Here is a 20,031-nt window from a genome sequence, read left to right as displayed (position 1 = left end):
ATGTCTTTTATGCTCACTCCTTTTGACCTATATTTCCTAGTACTGAAACAATTAGCAGTGAGTAGCATTCAACAAATATTTATAAAATAATATTTGTAGAATAGTTGAACCATCAGCATGTTTCAGACTACAGATATCATTTTAGTTATAGTTTTATGCCTGGGAAATTGGACTAACTTCTGTTTGTATTTCTGTCTAGAATGTGGCAGATCAGATTGCATTTCAAGCTGCTGGTGGATTAACAGCCCTTGAACACATCCTTCAAGTAGTAGTCCCAGCCACAAATGTGAACACAGTTTTAAGAATTCCTCCTAAGTAAGTATAGTTTCTTAATCTGTTTTTTACGTTTCATTTGTGAGTCATTTCTGCCCTATGGTTTCCATATGGAGAACGACAAGAAAATTGTATGTGTATTCAGGGTTGAATAGCAAAAGCTTACACTGCCCATTAGGGAGAAAAACAGAGGTGCTCAACATCACTTGCAAAACTCAAATTGAGCCTAAAAAGCCTTATAAAGGAAATCTCTTTGGTCTGTGATGTGCTCTAATCAGAAATCAAGAAGAATTGATAAACTCTTGAGCAATTCTAACTGCTTCCAAAAATTGAGCACAAATAAATAATAGTTACAGTAGGCTAACATTGTGTTACATGTGAAAAAAGAAGTGAGTAAGTACATTAACAAAAGTCTGAGCTGTGAAATTTCAGCAAGTTCCTACCATACAGGAAGAGCACTCAGAGGCGAAGAGTGCCATAGCCTAGAGTCCCAGCCAAATTGCTGGGAACTGAATTGCACGTTGGTCTTTAACGGTAAATTGCTTTCCTGTTCTCTTAAGTCCCTGGCCACTTGGGGTATAGCAGCAATGTTATTTCAAAAGTATTGTATTCCTGGGTTGTAACGTGTGCAGTTTCTGGGTATTTTGTGGAGACTTTTATTTACGGAGTTTAAATAAGAGGTTTTAATAAAAGTTCATTTAGGCAGGGTGCAATGGCTCACATCTATAATCCCAGCACTTTGGGAGGTCAAGGCAGGAGGATCACTTGAGGCCAGAAGTTCGAGAATAGCCTGGGCAATGTAGCGAGACCCCGTCTCTACAAAACATTAACAAATTTAGTCAGGCATAGTGGCACACACCTGTAGTCCCAGCTACTCAGGAGACTAAGAGAGGAAGGATCACTTGAGCCCAGGAGGTCAAGGCTGCTGTGAACCATGATTGCATCACCGTATTCCAGTCTGGGCAACAGAGCAAGACCCTGTCTCAAAAAAAAAAAAAAAAAAAAAGTGAATGCTTCATTTGTCCATTGGATACAACAGGAAAAAAAAATTCCAAGAGTATGTTATCTTTTTTTTTTCTGAGAGGCATTTGTATTAAAAAGAAATGGCACTGGCTTTGGAGTAGGACAAAGCTGGGTTCTGGTTTTACCTCTGCCAGGCTACTAGCTAAGAGAATTTGAGTGAGTGCCTTAATTTCATTGCATCTGTTTCCTTATTTGGAAAAATAAATGTAATCATATTCACCTCGTGGTGCTACTGTGGGACCAGTTGAAATAATGTATATGAGAGCTTTTTGTAAACTGTTAAGCTTTTATTATAATGTATATTTGTATATTATAATGTAAAGTTACATTATAAATGTTAAATGAGAGTTTTTAAAATAGTCTTGCCTGGTTTAAGACAGTGCTAGCTACCTGACATGTGATATTTCTAAGTACAAGCTTTTGACAAAGATGATTTGGATTCCTTTCCTCTACTCACAAAGATTAATGAAGAATGATATAGGTATTCTTTAAGTCAGGAAATCTTTCTGTGGAGCAGAAAGCTCCCCATAAGGCAAGTTATAGCATGCATAGTGGTTTTTATAACCCAGAAGCGTTGCTATTTCTTATCAAAATGGACTTCATTTATAGGGTGTTGCTGGGCAGGTTGTCTTCACTTACTGTATGTTAATTGGCAGGGAGGAAGGAAGAAAGGAATGAAACATAATAAATATTTGAAATAAGAAAGGAAATGATACTGATTCTTTGGGAGAGTGCTTTGATAACTGTTAATAATTTATATTGTTCATCTTAAATTCACATAGAGGTTTTTCGTTTTTTGTTTTGTTTTGTTTTCTGGTAGGCTTCAACATGCATGACACTAAGCTCTCTGGTTGGTAACCTAGATTAAATGCCTGTTTCCCAAAAGCTGCTATTGTCATTGTAACAGAGTATGTTGTTCTGGTGCTTATCTCTGCCTCTTGTTTAGGAAATAGAAGAGGTGTCCACAGTTCCTACAAAGACCTAAGCAAGAATTAGCACACTCCCTTTGCAAAGGAGCTGTGGAATCTTGAGAGTCCAGACCAGTGCCTCGTAGCTGGTCAGCACTAGCTGACCCACAGGGTCAGGATTAAGAGTTTGTTCCTTCATTTCACTTTAGGCCAATAAATTTGTGTTTGCTTTTTTTCTTTTTTTTTTTTTTTCCCATACTTTAAGTTCTAGGGTACATGTGCACAACATGCAGGTTTTTTACATATATATATATATACATGTGCCATGTTGGTGTGCTGCACCCATTAACTCATCATTTACATTAGGTATATCTCCTAATGCTATCCCTCCCCCTAACCCTACGATAGGCCCCAGTGTGTGATGTTCCCCACCCTGTGTCCAAGTGTTGTCATTGTTCAGTTCCCACCTATGAGTGAGAACATGCGGTGTTTGGTTTTCTGTTCTTGCGATAGTTTGCTCAGAATGATGGTTTCCAGCTTCATCCATGTCGCTACAAAGGACATGAACTCATCCTTTTTTATTTTTTATAGATTTTTTATAGATCTTTTATTTTTTATAGATTATTGTGGCACTATTCACAATAGATTTGTGTTTTCAACTAAGTGCTACTTATTGAGTGAGTCTAGCACCCAGAGCTGTGGGCATCCAGCATCAACTCTAAGATTCTTTTATCCTGAGCACAGTCTCAATACCATAACTCTACTTTCTAAAGCAGCTTCAGTTTTCAGGGCTAAAGGATTAAAGCCATAAGAGTGTTATGCTGTTTACTCAAAGAACAGCAAGGGGAATTTTGTAACCACTTCAGATTTAAATGTAGAATAAGAGCATACTGGTGGGCATGAGTCAGTGGCTTACTTCAAAAAATATTCTTTCTCATTTTCCTTCCAACTACTCTCGTGCACAAATCCCTGCCCAGGCCCTGGGCTTTCCATAGTCCCTGGGCACTCCTTTGTTCTCAGCCTGTCCAGAATCTTTCCATCCCTAGTGGGTTTCCACCCCTCAACTCCATGAACCTTTTGCCACCTTAGCTACTGCTGTTTCCTGCCTCCTGTGGCATTTCATGGCATTTACCTAAAGAGGCTAGTTTAGAATATCCTGTTTAATTTTTCTCAGTGATAAATAGAGGATTTGATAAGTTTAAGCCACTGTCTCATAACAGTTACCCTGTTGAAACCTGGAGTCTTATGGCTATAAACCTCATGTGTCGCTGCTTCTGAAGCCCTGAGCTCTTTGTTAGTGGATAAACCAGCTTCCTGTCCTCTTTTCTTACCGTACTGTTCATATCTCTTTTTACTCCACATAGTACCTCAGTAGTTGCATGTCTTGTTTGTTCTATGATTATTGCTAAGCAACTTCCTGTGAATGAATATTTGCTTCCAGAAGCTTTTTTTGTTTTTTGTTTTTTGTTTTTTTAACGTGAAATTGAGAATTATACCTGCTTCTGGAAGTGTGACTTTTGAAACCTTTCTGAGTCTGCAGTAGGTTGTTTTGCTCTTATGAGAACCAGGGAAAGGCCATAAAACTGCTTTAATTATTTTCAAGTTATCTCTGAAAGGGTTTAGGTCAGGATGTGTTATTACAAAATCAATCATTTAAACAAATGTGCTCCAATAAAATTGTTTTTAGTTCCAAGAAAGATCGCCCTGAAACAAGGCAGTTTGTATCTCCTTTGGGGAAGACTAATGCTATTCTGCTTACAAACTTTTTTTTTTTTTTTTTTTTGGGGGGACAGGGTTTCACTGTCACCCAGGCTAGAGTGCAGTGGGGCCATCTTGGCTCACTGCAACTTCCGCCTCCTGGGTTCAAGCGATTCCCAAGTAGCTGGGATTACAAGCACGCGCCACCATGCCCGGCTCATTTTTTTGTATTTTTAGTAGAGACAGGGTTTCACCATGTTAGCCAGGATGGTCTTGAACCCCTGACCTCAAATGATCCTCCCACCTTGGCCTTCCAAACCTACAAATTGCCAAAAACAAGTACAGACAAATGAATGACATCTTCTAGCCTTTTAAAAACTCTAGACTAATAATAGTGGTTCATCATAGCTTTTTATTATTTGAAAATAAACAGGAGTTTTCACTTTCTTTGAGCGTAAAGAATGGCCCATGTTATATAAATAAGAAGATGAATCTGCTGTGACTAGAAGCAACTGTACCAAAACTTTGTGTTGTCTTTTTATAGTATATGTACATAGTAGCAATGATAATTAAAGTGAAAGGTGGCACTAAACTGGCCTTCCACATCTCCAAGCCCTTTCCAGGCAGTAGTAGATGTTCGTAATTCACAGGCAACCAGCAAACCTCTTGGGCCACCAAAAAGAGTCTTCCCCAGGTTGCCTTTTACTTACCTAAGATTCATAATTTCTGACAGTTACACAAGGACCAGGGGTCAAATAGTAAACTCTGTGAGCTACTTTATGTTGTTCTGTTGGAGAACTAATCAGGTGCCTATTTCTTCTTTGTCAGCCTTGCTTATCTCTTCATAGTCCCTGTGGACAGTTTTTCATATAGAAGTACATTCATCAACACAAAGCAAAGCAGACAGCATGGTATAGTGAAAAATGTATAGGCTGTAGAGTCAGATCCAGGCTTAACTCTGCTTTTTACTGATTAGCTATATGACTTTGGGCCAAACTACTTGTTTTAACAGAGCCTCAACTAAATGGTAAGACTAATACCTACCTTACAGAACTGTTATGAGGATTAAAAGTGCACGTGTTTAAGTCCCTGCACAAAGAAAGCACTTAGTTATTTTCAGTGTTTTTTGTTGTAGTTATTGTTTTGACTCCATATTATACTGCCTAATTACTGAGCTTTAAATCCCTAAGTCTTTGTCACTTTGGCTTCTAAGAAGCTGTAATCTATTAATTTTACTTGGGCATTTGTTTTTTTCACCCTAAATTCAGACTTCATCTTGGTAAGTTTTAGCCCAGTCTATCAAGATCCTGATGTGGCCACTTATTCAGTTTAATTTTCCTTAACTTTGTGTCAGCCCTAAAGTTGATCTATAGAACATTTGTGTCTTTATCTTATCGCTGAAAAAAATATCAAACAGGTTAGAGAATAGTTCGGTTTAGCACTTTATTATGTGCTGCTTTGCCAAGTACTCCGTCTGCTGTACTATCACCTCTCCCAAGTAGATTGTAAGTCCTTAGGATCATGACACATAGTGAATACATTATTTGTAAATCACAGGACATCAATAGTCAATATTGTGTGACTATATGAATGAATTTTCTCCAACAGATAAAAGCAATGCGTTAAAAGGGCATACTGCCTCAAATATTGGACTCTGTAGACTTACAATTTGATCTCATTTTCACCAAATATGACCCTTCTGATTTTGGCATTTGATTTCCACGTAGAGCTGTCAGGTATATTACATTTATTTAACAATCAGAGTATTTGGCATGTTTGCACCATTATCACACTATATAAATGAAGAAACCAAAAGTTTTAAAGACTGAATGATTTACCCTCCATCATCAGTTTAGCTGAGCTAGGTCTGAGCATCCTATTCTTCTTCTTCTCTGTTACATGGATTTTAGGCAATGACTTTTTTAGTCTGTCTTTAAACTTCCATGAGTTTTTGAATGTCGTGTATCTGTGACTGTTACTTACTCAAAAGGCCAAAGAGTATGCTAGAACTGTATTCATAAGGTCATTGGCCTTATCACAGTTTTAGAATAAGAGCACATCAGTAGGTATAAGATTGCCCCATTTTAAACTAACAGGAAAAATAATTCTTTTTTTATAAGGTATGCCTGGTTTTTCATATCAAATAGATCAGTAAAGTTGCTTTTTATTTCTTTATAGTATATGCCTTTATCTGCCTATAGTAAATCCATCCTACTCAGGCCATGTAATACTCATCAAATGTAATTTTTAAAAATTTAGAATGATACAAAATGGAGCTTTGTTCACTAGGAAGATCATTTACAACAAGATATCAAATGTATTCTCCAAAGTAAAATAAAGTAAAACTTGTGACTTTACTTGGCAATATTGCATTTACCTGATCCTTTGAGTTGGTAAAGCGATACAAACTAACTTATTGTGTGCTTGGTGCCAAGCACTGTGCTAGATGCTCTGCACGTATTACCTTGTTTATTCCTCACAATCACCAGCAACCATGTATGTGGCTCACTGCCAGATGAGGGTTGGAAGCAGTCACATTGGGGTATGACTACAACCTTTCAGAGCTATGATAACCCCTTTAAAAGAATGTTTATTCTTTTCAGAAAGAATGTTCAGAGAGAACATTAGTAGAGAGAATGTTCAGAGTTGCTCTCCCGTTACTCATTGAGGTTTTGTCCCCAAAGGCTTCTGTTTCCCTCTCTTTGTGTTATGTAGAGGCTGATACAATTCCTCTTATAGTAGAAAAGAGATAACTCATTGTGCTCCAGAAGCAGGTAAATAATCTAGGACTTCCAGTCCTTACTCCTAGGAAACTATTTTCTAGCATTTTTCTTCTTTGGATCACTTGTGGGCATGGCAATGAGATTGCCATACCTAGGAACCACTTGAAATAGACCCTGTCCTCAGGGAACTTACAGTCATGGAAAATGAGACATATTAAACTCTGAATATTATTAGTAGTAGCCTACTGTGTTACCTTTGTGGAACAGCCACCCTGGTGGTATAACAGAAGACTCTTCATTAAGGGAATGTTTTGTTACATATGCCAATATCTGTCAACTTAGTTTCCTGAGATGCCAGGCCTTGTGTGCTTACTTCTTAATCCAGTCTCTTGACTCACTTGGCTGTTCTCTTTGGGACTCATCTACTATTAAGTCTTTGCCTTTGTGTCTTCAGTTAGCAACATAATCCAGACTCTCACAGTTTTTACTATGAGTTTCCTTCCTTGTTACCTTTTCTTCTTTCTTGTTGGCCTGCCATAATCACCTTCTCCCTTCCTATTTGTTGTGTCCTTCTTTTTTGCAGTGGTTTATGAATACTACTTGTTCTAGGCATTACGTCCATGCCTTGTCAGCTATATTTTATGCCATCCATGTGGTGCTTCCCTCAATGGCCATAGCTGACTAAATTCTAAAGAGAGGACATCTGACTCAAGAGCAACCAATCTACTGACCAGCCAGCAAGATAGGATTTATAATCCAATACAAAAAGTTGAACCAGCCCAGTCAAGTTTCTTTCTCAGGAATTTGCAGTTGGGAAGTTGCAGAACTTTGAGTCATTTTTTTTCCTGGGTATTTGAATTTAAATAATCATGTAGATTCACTTCTGGGATGGCCATTATAGGACTATGTGCGTTCCAAGTTTTGCAGGACTAAGGAAGGCTGTTTTGGGAAAAAGAGAGGAGACCAAAACTGCTTCATGGGACAGAAGGGGGCTGGAAATGAAAGCAGTCTAGTCCACAGAGCTAGCATTGTTCCAGCTCTCTTGAGGTATGGTTGTTCATTTTCTCCTGGACTCATGTGAAAGTTCCCAATAGCCTTACAATAAATGGCTCTTTTTACTTAAAATATTTTGAGTAAATTTTTGTTCCTTCCAACCAAATGAACCTGATACTTTCAAATACAAATATTAAAGATTATTTTAACACTAGATTGGCTTGAAAATATTTGACTTTGCTATAGAGCCTTCCTTGTGACCTCATAGTTGTTTTTCAAAATTCTTCACGTCAAGAAAGAATGAATGAATGCCCACCGTTTAAAGCAGGAGTGAAGAGAGAAAGTATACTCTACAAGCTCTCTAGGGTACATTTCTTTATGAACGTTAAATGCTGTTACTACAAGTTGGGACTGACTGAACTTTCCTTTTTTCTGTTGACCTCACTTTGGATGATCTATATAGAAAATGACGTTCATTAAACTTACTATCCCTAGGTCCTAAGGTAAACACATTTAAAAGGAACATACCTGCAGTGAAGAGCTTATCTTCAGAATCAAAGAAAATAAAATAAATTATGTATAGTTCTTTAAGAAAAATACAAGTTCTGTAAGAACAAATAACAGTACTGCTCATATTCTTTATAACTCTCAAATGTTACTTTGTAGGGGAAACAGTGTCCCAGACTGGTTATCTCATCATTAACTTTATAATGAGCACTTACTTTGAAACCCAAGAGCATTGTCTTATATTTACAAACAATGGAAAAGTGTATTTCTTCAGACCCTTCTCTCTCAGACTTGATCATAATGGGCTATAGTCCAGCTTTTTAATAAATTAAAAAAAAAAGGTTGTTAATGAGAAACTTAATCATTTCACCAGTGATTTTCCTGAAATTAGAAGCCAGTTGCCTATTATGAAAGTGAGGTTAAGGTGTTCAGAAGGCATGAGATTATAAGAGCATACCCACATAGACCTCTTTTTTTCCTTCCCTCTCTCCCTTCCCCCCTTCAGCTTTCATCTCTCTCTCTCTTTCTCTGTGTGTGTGTGTATGTATGTATGTATGTCTTTCTCTTTTTCTTTTGCTTTCTTTCTCTTTCTCCCTCTCAAATCCTGGCAGCATAATACAGCTCACAACTTTAATCCTACAGCTACAAGAAAAAGCTTTACTATATTATGCCTTTATTATTTACATTTAACAGTGCAGTTTCAACTACTAAGAGGAAAAAACAGAGCATTTGAAAAATATAAATGATCTTTTCTTAGTTAAGTCATTTTACAGTGCTTAACAGAATGAAGAAAATCATCGGTTTATATCATTTCAAAGCTATTTTGGAGTTGCAGTTTTGTTCCTCTCTGGAAAACCAAGAAGTATCTCCATATTATTTATCTACCCCAAAGAATGACATAGTCAAGTACCAGATGCATATTTTCAGAGCATTGCATCGTCTTTTTTTTTTTTTTTTTTTTTTTTGAGACTGAGACTTGCTCCATTGCCCAGGGTGGAGTACAATGGCACAATCTTGGCTCACTGCAACCTCCGCCTCCTGGGTTCAAGCCATTCTCCTGCCTCAGCCTCCTGAGGAGCTGGGATTACAGGCACATGCCATCATGCCCGGCTAATTTGTGTATTTTTAGTAGAGATAGGGTCTCCCCATGTTGGCCAGGCTGGTTTTGAACTCCTGACCTCAGGTCATCCACCTGCCTCATCCTCCCAAAGTGCTGGGGTTACAGGCGTAAGCCACTGTGCCTGGTCTGCATCATCTCTTATTCCCCTCTCCCTCACCAATGAGAAATGCAAAACTTCATTCCAGATTGGGTTGTTGTTTTACCAGTGTCAATACTACTTCTAGAGAGTGAGCGTATTAAGAAAAAATTGCACTGATAGGTGTTGGGTTCATATTTTCTGATAAAAGCCACAGTGTTGAGATTTTTTTTAATGTAACCTGTCTATGGTAAGGCATTTGATTTCCATGTAGAGCTGTCAGGTATATTACATTTATTTAACAGAGTATTTGGCATGTTTACAACATTATCACACTATATAAATGAAGAAACCAAAGGTTTTAAAGACTGAATGATTTACCCTCCATCATCAGTGTAGCTGAGCTATGTTTGAGCATCCTATTCTGGTCTTCGTTCTGTACCTTATTGCCTGCATGCTATCATCAGAGAGAAATATTATCAGTCTGCCAGTATTTGTTGAATTTCTTCTGTGATAAGTTTTATCTTCAAAAAGTTTACATCATAGCTAAGAAGAGACCAATCAATAAGATATTCTGTACTACACAACAAAACAAATTATTTAAGGGTAAGCAAAAAGTACTATTTGGTTCGAAGTTTGCATCGATGAGCGTTCTTGGTTGGATCTCTTACAAAGTTAGTGTTTGCAGGGTGATGATAGCTGTACTTTTCTTTCTGATTTGTGAACATGAAACTTTCACTATTTTAATAAAAGTAAAATATAATTTCATTGATATAAAAATACTGTTATTCCTGTGAGTTGCTGGAGGATTGAGATATTGTTTAGTTGATTGGTTTTGGATTTTTGACTTGGGTGTTTTTGTACTGGTTGATTGGTGTGGGTATAGGAAATTATCTGTGGAATCATTTTTCCCACCTAGCAGACTAGGGACCAAAGAGGAACTGACCTAACAGAAGAGAAAGGTGAACCAAAAACCGCACGTAGCTGTTTGTATGTGTGAGACAAAATGTTCACATAAGATCCAGCAATGAAGTCTAAAAATGAGATACAACATTTCTGTGTATATAAACACTCTTTAATGCTCAAATCAGCCAGCAAATACCGAGTGAACTTATCATAGTTAATTTACTTCTTGTAAGTAACAGTTGAAGACATGGAATTGGAACCTATGTATCACTTCCTGTGTCTACCACATCATAGACCCCTAGTAAGCACTAATAAAATAGTATTTGCCAGTTGGGGTGAAATTTATACTATAATCTATTGTTAATAAACAGTTACTTTTTTCTAGTCAGGATGATTTCAATAAATTTTAAATATCTATTTTTAGATAAAAGTTTACTAAAAGTGAATAATTATCCCCAATAGACAATAAAAGCAAAAATTATTTTGCAAGCTAATTAGCAATAGTGATTGATAAACACTATTCTCCATTTGACATATTGAGGCATTTTGTTTATGTCTCAAAAGGCTTTATAGAGATGGTTACAGTTGACAGCTGTTGTACCACTAATAAGATTAGAGTAAAGAAATTAGTCGTGTCAACTTTAATCTGCTATTTAACACTGCAAACCACCTGGGGTCTTCTCCAGAGGCAACATGTTTAATTGTGAATTTAAAATTATATAGCCAGATCTTACTTAACAATGTATCTACAGACTTACTTGTCATAGCCGTCTTGTTATTAACAAATTCATGTTAACAGTGAAAATAATGCTCTAGCACTAGAGTTTAAAATTAATGAACTAATTTGATGCTCACCCTACTTTTTTTAACTGTATTATTGTAATCTTTGAAACATAACACTTTCTCAGTCAGAGGCTAATTTGAGGAAATACAGAAAGTCTAATTAGGTTGATATTTAAAATATGTATGATTTCCTTTCTAAAGTTAGAATTCTCTGTGGAATAATTAAATTGCCTATTCTATTTGTACCACATTCACCAATTAAGTAAAAACCCTTGAAATAACACATCTAGTTGAAGATTTCATACTCCTTACTCTGAAGCAACATTATCATTAGGAAAATAGTTTAATTTTAACATTAATTTTGTTGTTATTAAAATGTTATATTTTATGATATGAAGTGCAGGGAAATAATCATTTGTGATTATTATATTGACTTGAGGCAAACTCATGTTTAGGATGCATATAATTTATATCCCCACAGTGAAGATCCATTGTCAGGAAGTATTGTTAACACCCCTTAAAGACCCCTCTCTGGAGCTGGTTTGCTATTGCAGCATGGTGGTTCTCCCCATTATCCCCACCCACTCTAAGTGTTCTGGCCTCACAAAGAATGAGCCACAAGACAGAGAAGGCAGTGTAGGTAGTGTAGGTTTACACTAGTCATCCCAGTGCCACTAGGAGAAATTTTCCCCCTTCGTCCACAACTCATACTCTGATCTAAATATCCATCCCATTGTCTTCTGCGACAACAACAAAAAACCACTCTCAGATTGTGTTACAAGTCTAACTTCTCTGTGGTCACGAAAATGTCAAAACTGAATAATCTCTTTAAAGAGATTTTAACTCTTTCTCTACATTTTAAAATTTTCTGTCCCCAGGTTTTTTGCTGAGAGGACATTTTCTTATTATCTGTTCCCAAGTTTCTTGCTGAGAGGATATTTTCTTATTAACCAAGACTTATTCGTCTATTTGCACTAATTTAATATCCTCTAGTTTTATCACTGAAACAATAATATTAAAAATATTTCCATATATGCAAGTCCACATGTAGGACTTCTTACAAATACATTTTTCATGTCAAATACTATTTTTCTCTATTTCTGTTTAATATATTTTATTCTGATTAGTACTCTACATTTAAAATATGTTTGGTACAAGAGACCCAATGAGCATAACTAAAATCAGACTCCATTGGAAAAAATTTCACCCTTGCCACAATAAATAAATTTATAAACATAATTAAATAGCAATTTTTTTCTGTTTATAAGGACTCCATGTTGTTTTATAATTTAAAATTCATTGTTTTAATAATATGTATTTACTAGTAATTCTACTTTCTGTAGAGATGAACTAGGACATATGCCTAATATTATCATTTGTGCTTGTAAATGAGATCTTGTTTTGCTCGTTTTAAAATTTTAAAGATCATAAGCCTTCCACATGTTTTCTAAGCTGAGAAGTGTGATTTCTTTACTTCTTTGGGGAAAGGAAGATAGTATTATATTCATTAATTCCATCAGTCAGGGTATATTTTTATGTTGCTACTGTAGATACATTACAGAATAAAACAGTTAATAAATGTGCAAAAGATTTGAATAGACACTTCACCAAATGAGATACAAAGATGCCAGGTAAGCACATGAAGAGATTCTCAACATCATTAGGAAATACACACTAACACTACACTGAGGTACTTCAACATGTCAATTAATTAGAATTGTTTAAAAAACAAAACAAGCCAAGCACAGTGGCTAACACCTGTAATCCCAGCACTTTGGGAGGCCGAGACAGGCAGGTAACTTGAGACCAACAGTTCGAGACCAGCCTGGCCAACATAGTGAAACCCCGTCTCTACTAAAAATACAAAAATTAGCCGGGCATGGTGGCAAACACCTGTAATCCCACCTACTCAGGTGGCTGAGGCACGAGAATTGCTTGAACCCAGGAGGCAGGGGTTGCAGTGAGTTGAGGTCACACCACTGCACTCCAGCCCGAGCAACCAAACGAGATTGTCTCAAAAAAAAAAAAAACCAGTAATACCAAGTGCTGGAGAGCATACACAGAGAAGTTGGAACTACATATACTACTTATGGGAATGCAAAGTGATACAGCCACTTTGGAAACAGTATGTAACTATCTCAAAAAGATAAACATATACTTAGTGTATGATCCAGCAATCCCACGCCTGGGTAGTTAAACCTTAAAGGAATAAAACATGTTCTCACATATATTTTTATGTATGTATTTATATCATTTATAAATATAAATGAATGTTTATGGATGTTTTATGCATAATCACCCAAAACTGGAAAAGATCTAAATATTTTTCAACTGGTGAATGAATAAACAAACTGTGGTACATCTATGCAGTGACATACTATTCAGAAATAAATGTAACAGCAATCTTGAGAATGAAAAACAAAGCTGGAGTCATAACAGTTCCTGATTTTAAAATATATAAAGCTAGAGTAATTGAAACAGTATTGTACTGGCATAAAGATAGGCATATAGAGCAATGCAACAGAACAGAGAGTCCAAAAATCTGTGTATATATAGTCAACTGATTTTTTTTTTGTTTTTTTTTTTAGCTAGAAATTATTCTTTATTCATTAAATCACCAGAAATTTTCAGCACAAGATTTAACATCTTAATGACCACCAAAGCCTGGGCTCTAGGGCTCTCTCTGCCTCTTCCAGTCCTTAATGGGGTTTAAAGGGAGAGACATCTTAACAGACCAAGTCAGATGGAGTCAGCTGATCTTTGGTAAGATTGTCAAGAATACACAACACAGAAAGGATAGTCTTCAACAAATGGTGTTGAGAAAACTGGATATTCACACGCAAAAGAATGAAATTAGACCCTTATAACACAAGAATCAACTGAAATTGGATGGAAGACTCAAACATAAGACCTGAAATTCTAAAATGAATGAAAGAAGACTTAGGGGAAAACCCTTATAATATTGATCTTGACAATGAATTCATAGATATTACAGCAAACACAAACCACAAAAGCAAAAACAAACAAATGGGAACACATTAAACTAAAAAGTTTTGGCACATCAAAGGAAACAGTCGATAGAATGAAAAGGCAGTCTACAGAATGAGAAAATATTTGCAAACCATATCAGAGAAGGGGTTAAGTTCAAAATATGTAAGAAATTCTTACAACTCAGTAACAAAAATATTAACTTAATTAAAAAATGAACAAATGACTTAAATAGATATTTCTCCAAAGAAGACATACAAATGGCCAACAGGTATATGAAAAGATGCTAAATGTCTCTGTCAGAGGAATGCGATTCAAAACCACAATGAAATAGCACCCCACACCCGTTAGGATGGTCATTAACAAAACACAAGTGTTGACAAAAATTTGGAGAAATTGGAACCCTTATACACTCTTGGTTGGAATCCAAAATGGTACAGCCACTATAGAAAACGGTATGGAGATTCCTCAAAAAAACTAAAAATAGAACTACTGTATGACCCAGCATTTCCACTTTTGGGTATTTATCCAAAAAAATTAAAATCACAATCTCAAAGAGATACTACCACTTCTGTATTTATTACAGCACTGTTTACAGTTGTGAGGAGGGGGAAACAACCTGAATATCCACTGACACTGAGATGAGTAGACAAAGAAAATGTATACACATACAATGCAATATTACTTAGCCTTAAGGGAGAAGGAAATCCTGTAATATGTGACATAATGGTTGAACCATGAAGACATTATGTTGAGTGAAAAAAGCCAGTCACACAAGGACAAATACTCCATGACTTTGTTTATATGAGGTATCTAAAATATTTAAATGCACAGAAGCAGAGAGCAGGACTATGGTTGCCAGGAGCAGGGGAGAGGGGAAAATAGGGAGTTGCTAATCAACAGGCATAACGTTTCCGTAATGAAAGATGAATAAATGCTAGAGATGTATTTTACAACACTGTGCCTAAAGTTAACAATATTGTATTATACACTTAAAAATATGCTGTGGGTAGATCTCATGTTAAGTGTTTTTACCACAATAAAAGAAATGTAAAATTTTAAAAAGAGGGACAGACTACTGATGCATGCAACAACATAGATGAATCTCAATGTGTTGTGCTAAGTGAAAAAAGCCAGACTTAATGGCTACATGTGGCACGATTCCATGTATATCACTTTCTAAAAAAGGCAAAACTACAGGAATAGAAAACGAGTTGAGAGAGGAGTTGACCAGAAAGACAGCAAGGGTAATTTAAGGAGATGATTGATCTACTATATCTTTATTGTGGTGGTTTCACAACTGAATGCATTTGTTCAAACTCTTTAAGAAAAGGGTGAATGTTAATTGTGTATAATTTGTACTTAAATTTTTAAAATTACATAGCAAAAGAGCAAAAGTAGTATTAGGTTGGTGCAAAAGTAATTGCGGTTTTTTCTGTTACAGTTACTTTTGCACCAACCTCATGCATGATTTGTAAGGGAAAGAAAATTAATGTAATATCAGATTTTTTAATAGCAATGCTTTATCTTACAAGAAAATTGAGTAACATTTTTAATACACTCTCAAAATGTATGTGCCAAGAACTTCATATCCAACAAAACTGACCCTTTCTTATAAAAGGCAAGACGGCTGGGCGCAGTGGCTTACACCTGTAATCCTAGCACTTTGAGAGGCCAAGACGGGTGGATCACCTGAGGTCAGGAGTTCGAGACCAGCCTGGCCAACATGGCAAAACCCCATCTCTACTAAAAATACAAAAAGTATCTGGGTGTGGTCATGTGCGCCTGTAGTCTCAGCTACTTGGGGGGCTGAGGCAGGAGAATCGCTTGAACCCGGGGAGCGGAGGTTGCAGTGAACTGAGATCCCGCCACTTCACTCCAGCCCGGGCAAAAGAGCGAGACTCTGTTTCAAAAGAAAAAACAAGGGAAAAATTTACTGTTATCAGGATGCAACATTCAAGAATTGAGGGAATATTGGTCCCACCAGCCCTTCCTAAGAAACTTGCTAGAGAACATGCTTCAGACAAGCAAATGACTACAGATACATTGACATAAGTACTTTAGTAAGCATAAAGTATGTAGTTATTTATAGTTCTAAAACTGAAGAAAATTGAAGGAGAGAGTATAGTATGAAATGGCACGTCCTGACCATGTAACTAGTATAAGGACAAAAAAATTAGTGGAGACTGAGTATGACATATGCCAAAACATTTCCAACTGTTTTCAGTATTCATTATTGGTAGCAGTACTATTAATATTGTCATTATGAAACTTATGTATTGTGATATAGCATAAAGCAAATTAGATATTCTATATAATTGTAGGTATTCAATTTTTATCATCCTGTATGCCCTTGAGCACCAGGATCTCCATGTGAAAGAAAAGAGGGAGAGCTGTTATATAAAAGATATTAAAGAAAAAATCCCTTAGTCTAGAGTTTGAATTTGAAATATTATTACAAATTCAGAAGGAATTTATCTTGGGCTGTATTTTATCTTGAGCTGTATAAAAGATATTAAAGAAAAAATTCCCTTAGTCTAGAATTTGAATTTGAAATATTATTACAAATTCAGAAGGTATTTTATCTTGGGGGTGGGAGAGTGGGAATGGGGAGAGGTTCCTAGATCTGTTCATTCTAAAGGTCTAGAAACAGTGACCACCCCAGTAGTATTGAGAATCCGTAGGGCCAGGTTATAGGTTTGAAGTATCATTTCCCATCAAATTAAATCAGTGGCTGCTTCCAAATATGCAGCAGAAAATGACTCTCAAACCTTGTTATCCCAACTAGAGCAAAGTTCTCAAAGATTAGTAGAGTTAAGTCAAAGGATGAAGATACTAAGGGCCTAAGACAAACAAATTGATCTCTGATATGAATAAGAATTGCAGGAGATTCAAGGCGGGCGAATCACAAGGTCAGGAGATTGAGACCATCCTGGCCAACGCGGTGAAACCCTGTCTCTACTAAAAATACAAAAGATTAGCCAGGCGTGGTCGCAGGCGCCTGTGGTCCCAGCTACTCCGGAGGCTGAGGCAGGAGAGTGGCATGAACCTGGGAGGCGGAGCTTGCAGTGAGCCAAGATCTTGCCACTGCACTCCAACCAGGGTGACAAAGCGAGACTCCATCTCAAAAAAAAAAAAAAAGAACTGCAGGAGATTAAAGCCATCAAATAAATCTAAATCCTAGATTTTTTTTTTAATTAACAGACTTTATTAGTTTTAGATTTACAGAAAAATTGGGCAGAAATTGAGTTCCCATGTATTTCCTCTTCCCATCCTGTCCTCAGTTTTACCTATTCTTGAAATCTTGCATTGGTGTGGTATATTTTTACAGTTGATGAACCAATATTGATATGTTGTTACTAACTGAAGTCCATAGTTTACATTAGGGTTTACTCTTTGCCTTTTCTAGTTCTGTGGGGTTGACAAATACATAATGTTGTGTATCTACCATTTTAGAATCATGCAGAACAGTTTTACTACCCCAAAACTTCATTGTGCTCAATATATTCGTTCCTCCCTACCCACCCAACCCCTGGAAGCCACTGATTGTTTTTTAAACTTTTAAGTTCAGATATACATGTGTGGGTTTATTACATATGTAAACTTGTGTCATGGGGGTTTGTAGTACAAATTATTTCATCACCCAGGTGTTAGGCCTAGTACCCATTAGTTTTTTTTCCTGATCCTCTCCTTCCTCCCAACCTCCACACTCCAATAGGCCCCAGTGTGTGTTGTTCCCCTCTCTGCGTCAACGTGTTCTCATTATTTAGCTGCCACTTACAAGTGAGAATATGTGGTATTTGATTTTCTGTTCCTATGTTAGTTTGCTAAGGTAATGGCCTCCAGCTCTATCCATATCCCTGCAAAGGACATGATCTCCTTCTTTTTTATGGCTGCATAGTATTCCATGGTGTATATGCACCAAATTTTCTTTATTCAGTCAATCATTGGCATTTAGGTCGATTCCATGTCTTTGTTATTGTGAATAGTGCTGCAGTGAACATATGCATGCATGTGTCTTTGTAATAGACCAATTTATATTCCTTTGGGTATAGATCCAGTAGTGGGTCTGCTGGGTTGAATGTTATTTCTGTCTTTAGGTCTTTGAGGAATTGCCACACTATCTTTCGCAATGGCTGAACTAATTTACACTCCCACCAACAGTGTATAGGCATTCCATTTTCTGCACAACCTCACCAGCCTCTGTTATTTCTTGACCTTTTAATCATAGCCATTCTGACTGGTGGGTATCTCATTGTGATTTTATTTGATCAGTGATGAAGAGCTTTCATATGATTGTTGGCCGCATGTATATCGTCTTTAGAAAAGTGTTATGTCCTTTCCCTACTTTTTAATGGGGGTGTTTGGTTTTTTTATTGTAAATCTGTTTAAGTTCCTTATAGATGGATGTTAGACCTTTTCGGATACCTAGTTTGCAAAAATTTTCTCCCATTCTGTAGGTTATCTGCTTACTCTGTTGAGTTTCTTTTGCTGCGCAGAAGCTCTTTAGTTTAATTAGATTCCATTTGTCAATTTTTGCTTTTGTTGCCATTGCTTTTGGCATCTTTATCATGAAATCTTTGCCCATGCCTACGTCCTGAATGGTATTGCCTAGGTTGTCTTCAGGGTTTTTTATACTTTTCGGTTTTTGGGTGTGTGTGTGTGTGTTTGTTTGTTGGTTTGTTTGAGACACAGTCTCGCTCTGTGGCCCAGGCTGGAGTGCAGTGGCGTGATCTCGGCTTACTGCAAGCTCTGCCTCCTGGGTTCACACCATTCTCCTGCCTCAGCCTCCCAAGTAGCTGGGACTATAGGTGCTCACCACCACGCCCGGCTAATTTTTTGCATTTTTGGTAGAGAAGGGATTTCATCATGTTAGCCAGGATGGTTTTACTCTCCTGACCTCAACATCCGCCCACCTTGGCCTCCCAAAGTGCTGGGATTACAGATGTGAGCCACCGTGCCCAGCCAATAGTTTTCGGTTTTACATTTAAGTCTTTAATCCATCTTGAGTTAATTTTTGTATATGGTGTAAGGAAGGGGCCCAGTTTCGGTCTTCTGCATATGGCTAGCCAGTTATCCCGGCACCATTTATTGAATAGGGAATCTTTTCCTCATGGCTTGTTTTTTTCAGGTGTGTCGAAGATTAGATGGTTGTAGGCATGCAGTCTTATTTCTGGACTTTCTATTCTGTACCATTGGTCTATGTGTCTGTTTTTGTACCAGCACCATGCTGTTTTGGTTGCTGTGGCCCTGTAGTATAGTTTGAAGTTGAGTAGAGTGATGCCTCCAACTTTGTTCCCTTTGCTTAGGATTGCCTGGGCTACTCAGAGTCTTTTTTTGGTTCCATGTGAATTTTAAGATTGTTTTTTATAGTTCTGTGAAGAATGCCAATGGTAATTTAATGGGAATAGCATTGAATCTATAAATTGCTTTGGGCAGTATGGCCATTTTAAACATGAGCATGGAATATTTTTCCATTTGTTCGTGTCATCTCTGGTTTCTTTAAGCAGTGTTTTGTAGTTCTCCTTGTAGAGATCTTTTACCTCCCAAATTAGCTGTATTCTTAGGTATTTTATCCTTTTTGTGGCAGTTGTGAATGGGAGTATGTTCCTGATTTGGCTCTCAGTTTGACTGATGTTGGTGATATTTGCACATTGATTTTTGTATCCTGAGACTTCGCTGAAGTTATCAGCTCAGGAAGTTTTTGGGCTAAGACTGTGGGGTTTTCTAGATGTAGGATCATGTCATCTGCAAACAGAAATAGTGGTACTTCCACTCTTTGTATTTGAATGCCCTTTACTTCTCTCTCTTGCCTGATTGCCCTGGCCAGGACTTCCAATTCTGTGTTGAATAGGAGTGGTGAGAGAGGGCATCCTTGTCTTGTGCCAGTTTTCGAGGGGAATGGTCCCAGCTTTTGCCCATTCACTATGATGGCTGTGGGTTTGTCATAGATGGCTCTTATTATTTTGGGGTATGTTTCTTCAATACCTAGTTTATTGAGAGTTTTTAACATGAATGGATGTTAAATTTTAT

General features: G+C 37.0%; 1 protein-coding gene across 2 annotated transcripts in view; it reads left to right on the top strand.

Moving 5' to 3' along the window:
- Window positions 1–20,031, top strand: part of SCAPER (S-phase cyclin A associated protein in the ER) — a 583,444-nt gene that overhangs the window by 415,777 nt on the left and 147,636 nt on the right. For both annotated transcript variants that reach the window (XM_025390645.1, XM_025390644.1), the window contains one exon: window positions 200–315. In XM_025390645.1, coding sequence (XP_025246430.1) covers window positions 200–315 — 116 coding nt within the window. The remainder of the gene's footprint in view (window positions 1–199; window positions 316–20,031) is intronic.

The sequence above is a fragment of the Theropithecus gelada genome, chromosome 7a (assembly GCF_003255815.1).
Source record: "Theropithecus gelada isolate Dixy chromosome 7a, Tgel_1.0, whole genome shotgun sequence".
Taxonomy (NCBI): domain Eukaryota; kingdom Metazoa; phylum Chordata; class Mammalia; order Primates; family Cercopithecidae; genus Theropithecus; species Theropithecus gelada.
The sequence above is the reverse complement of the archived record's forward strand: the minus strand, read 5'-3'. Positions and strand labels throughout refer to the sequence as shown.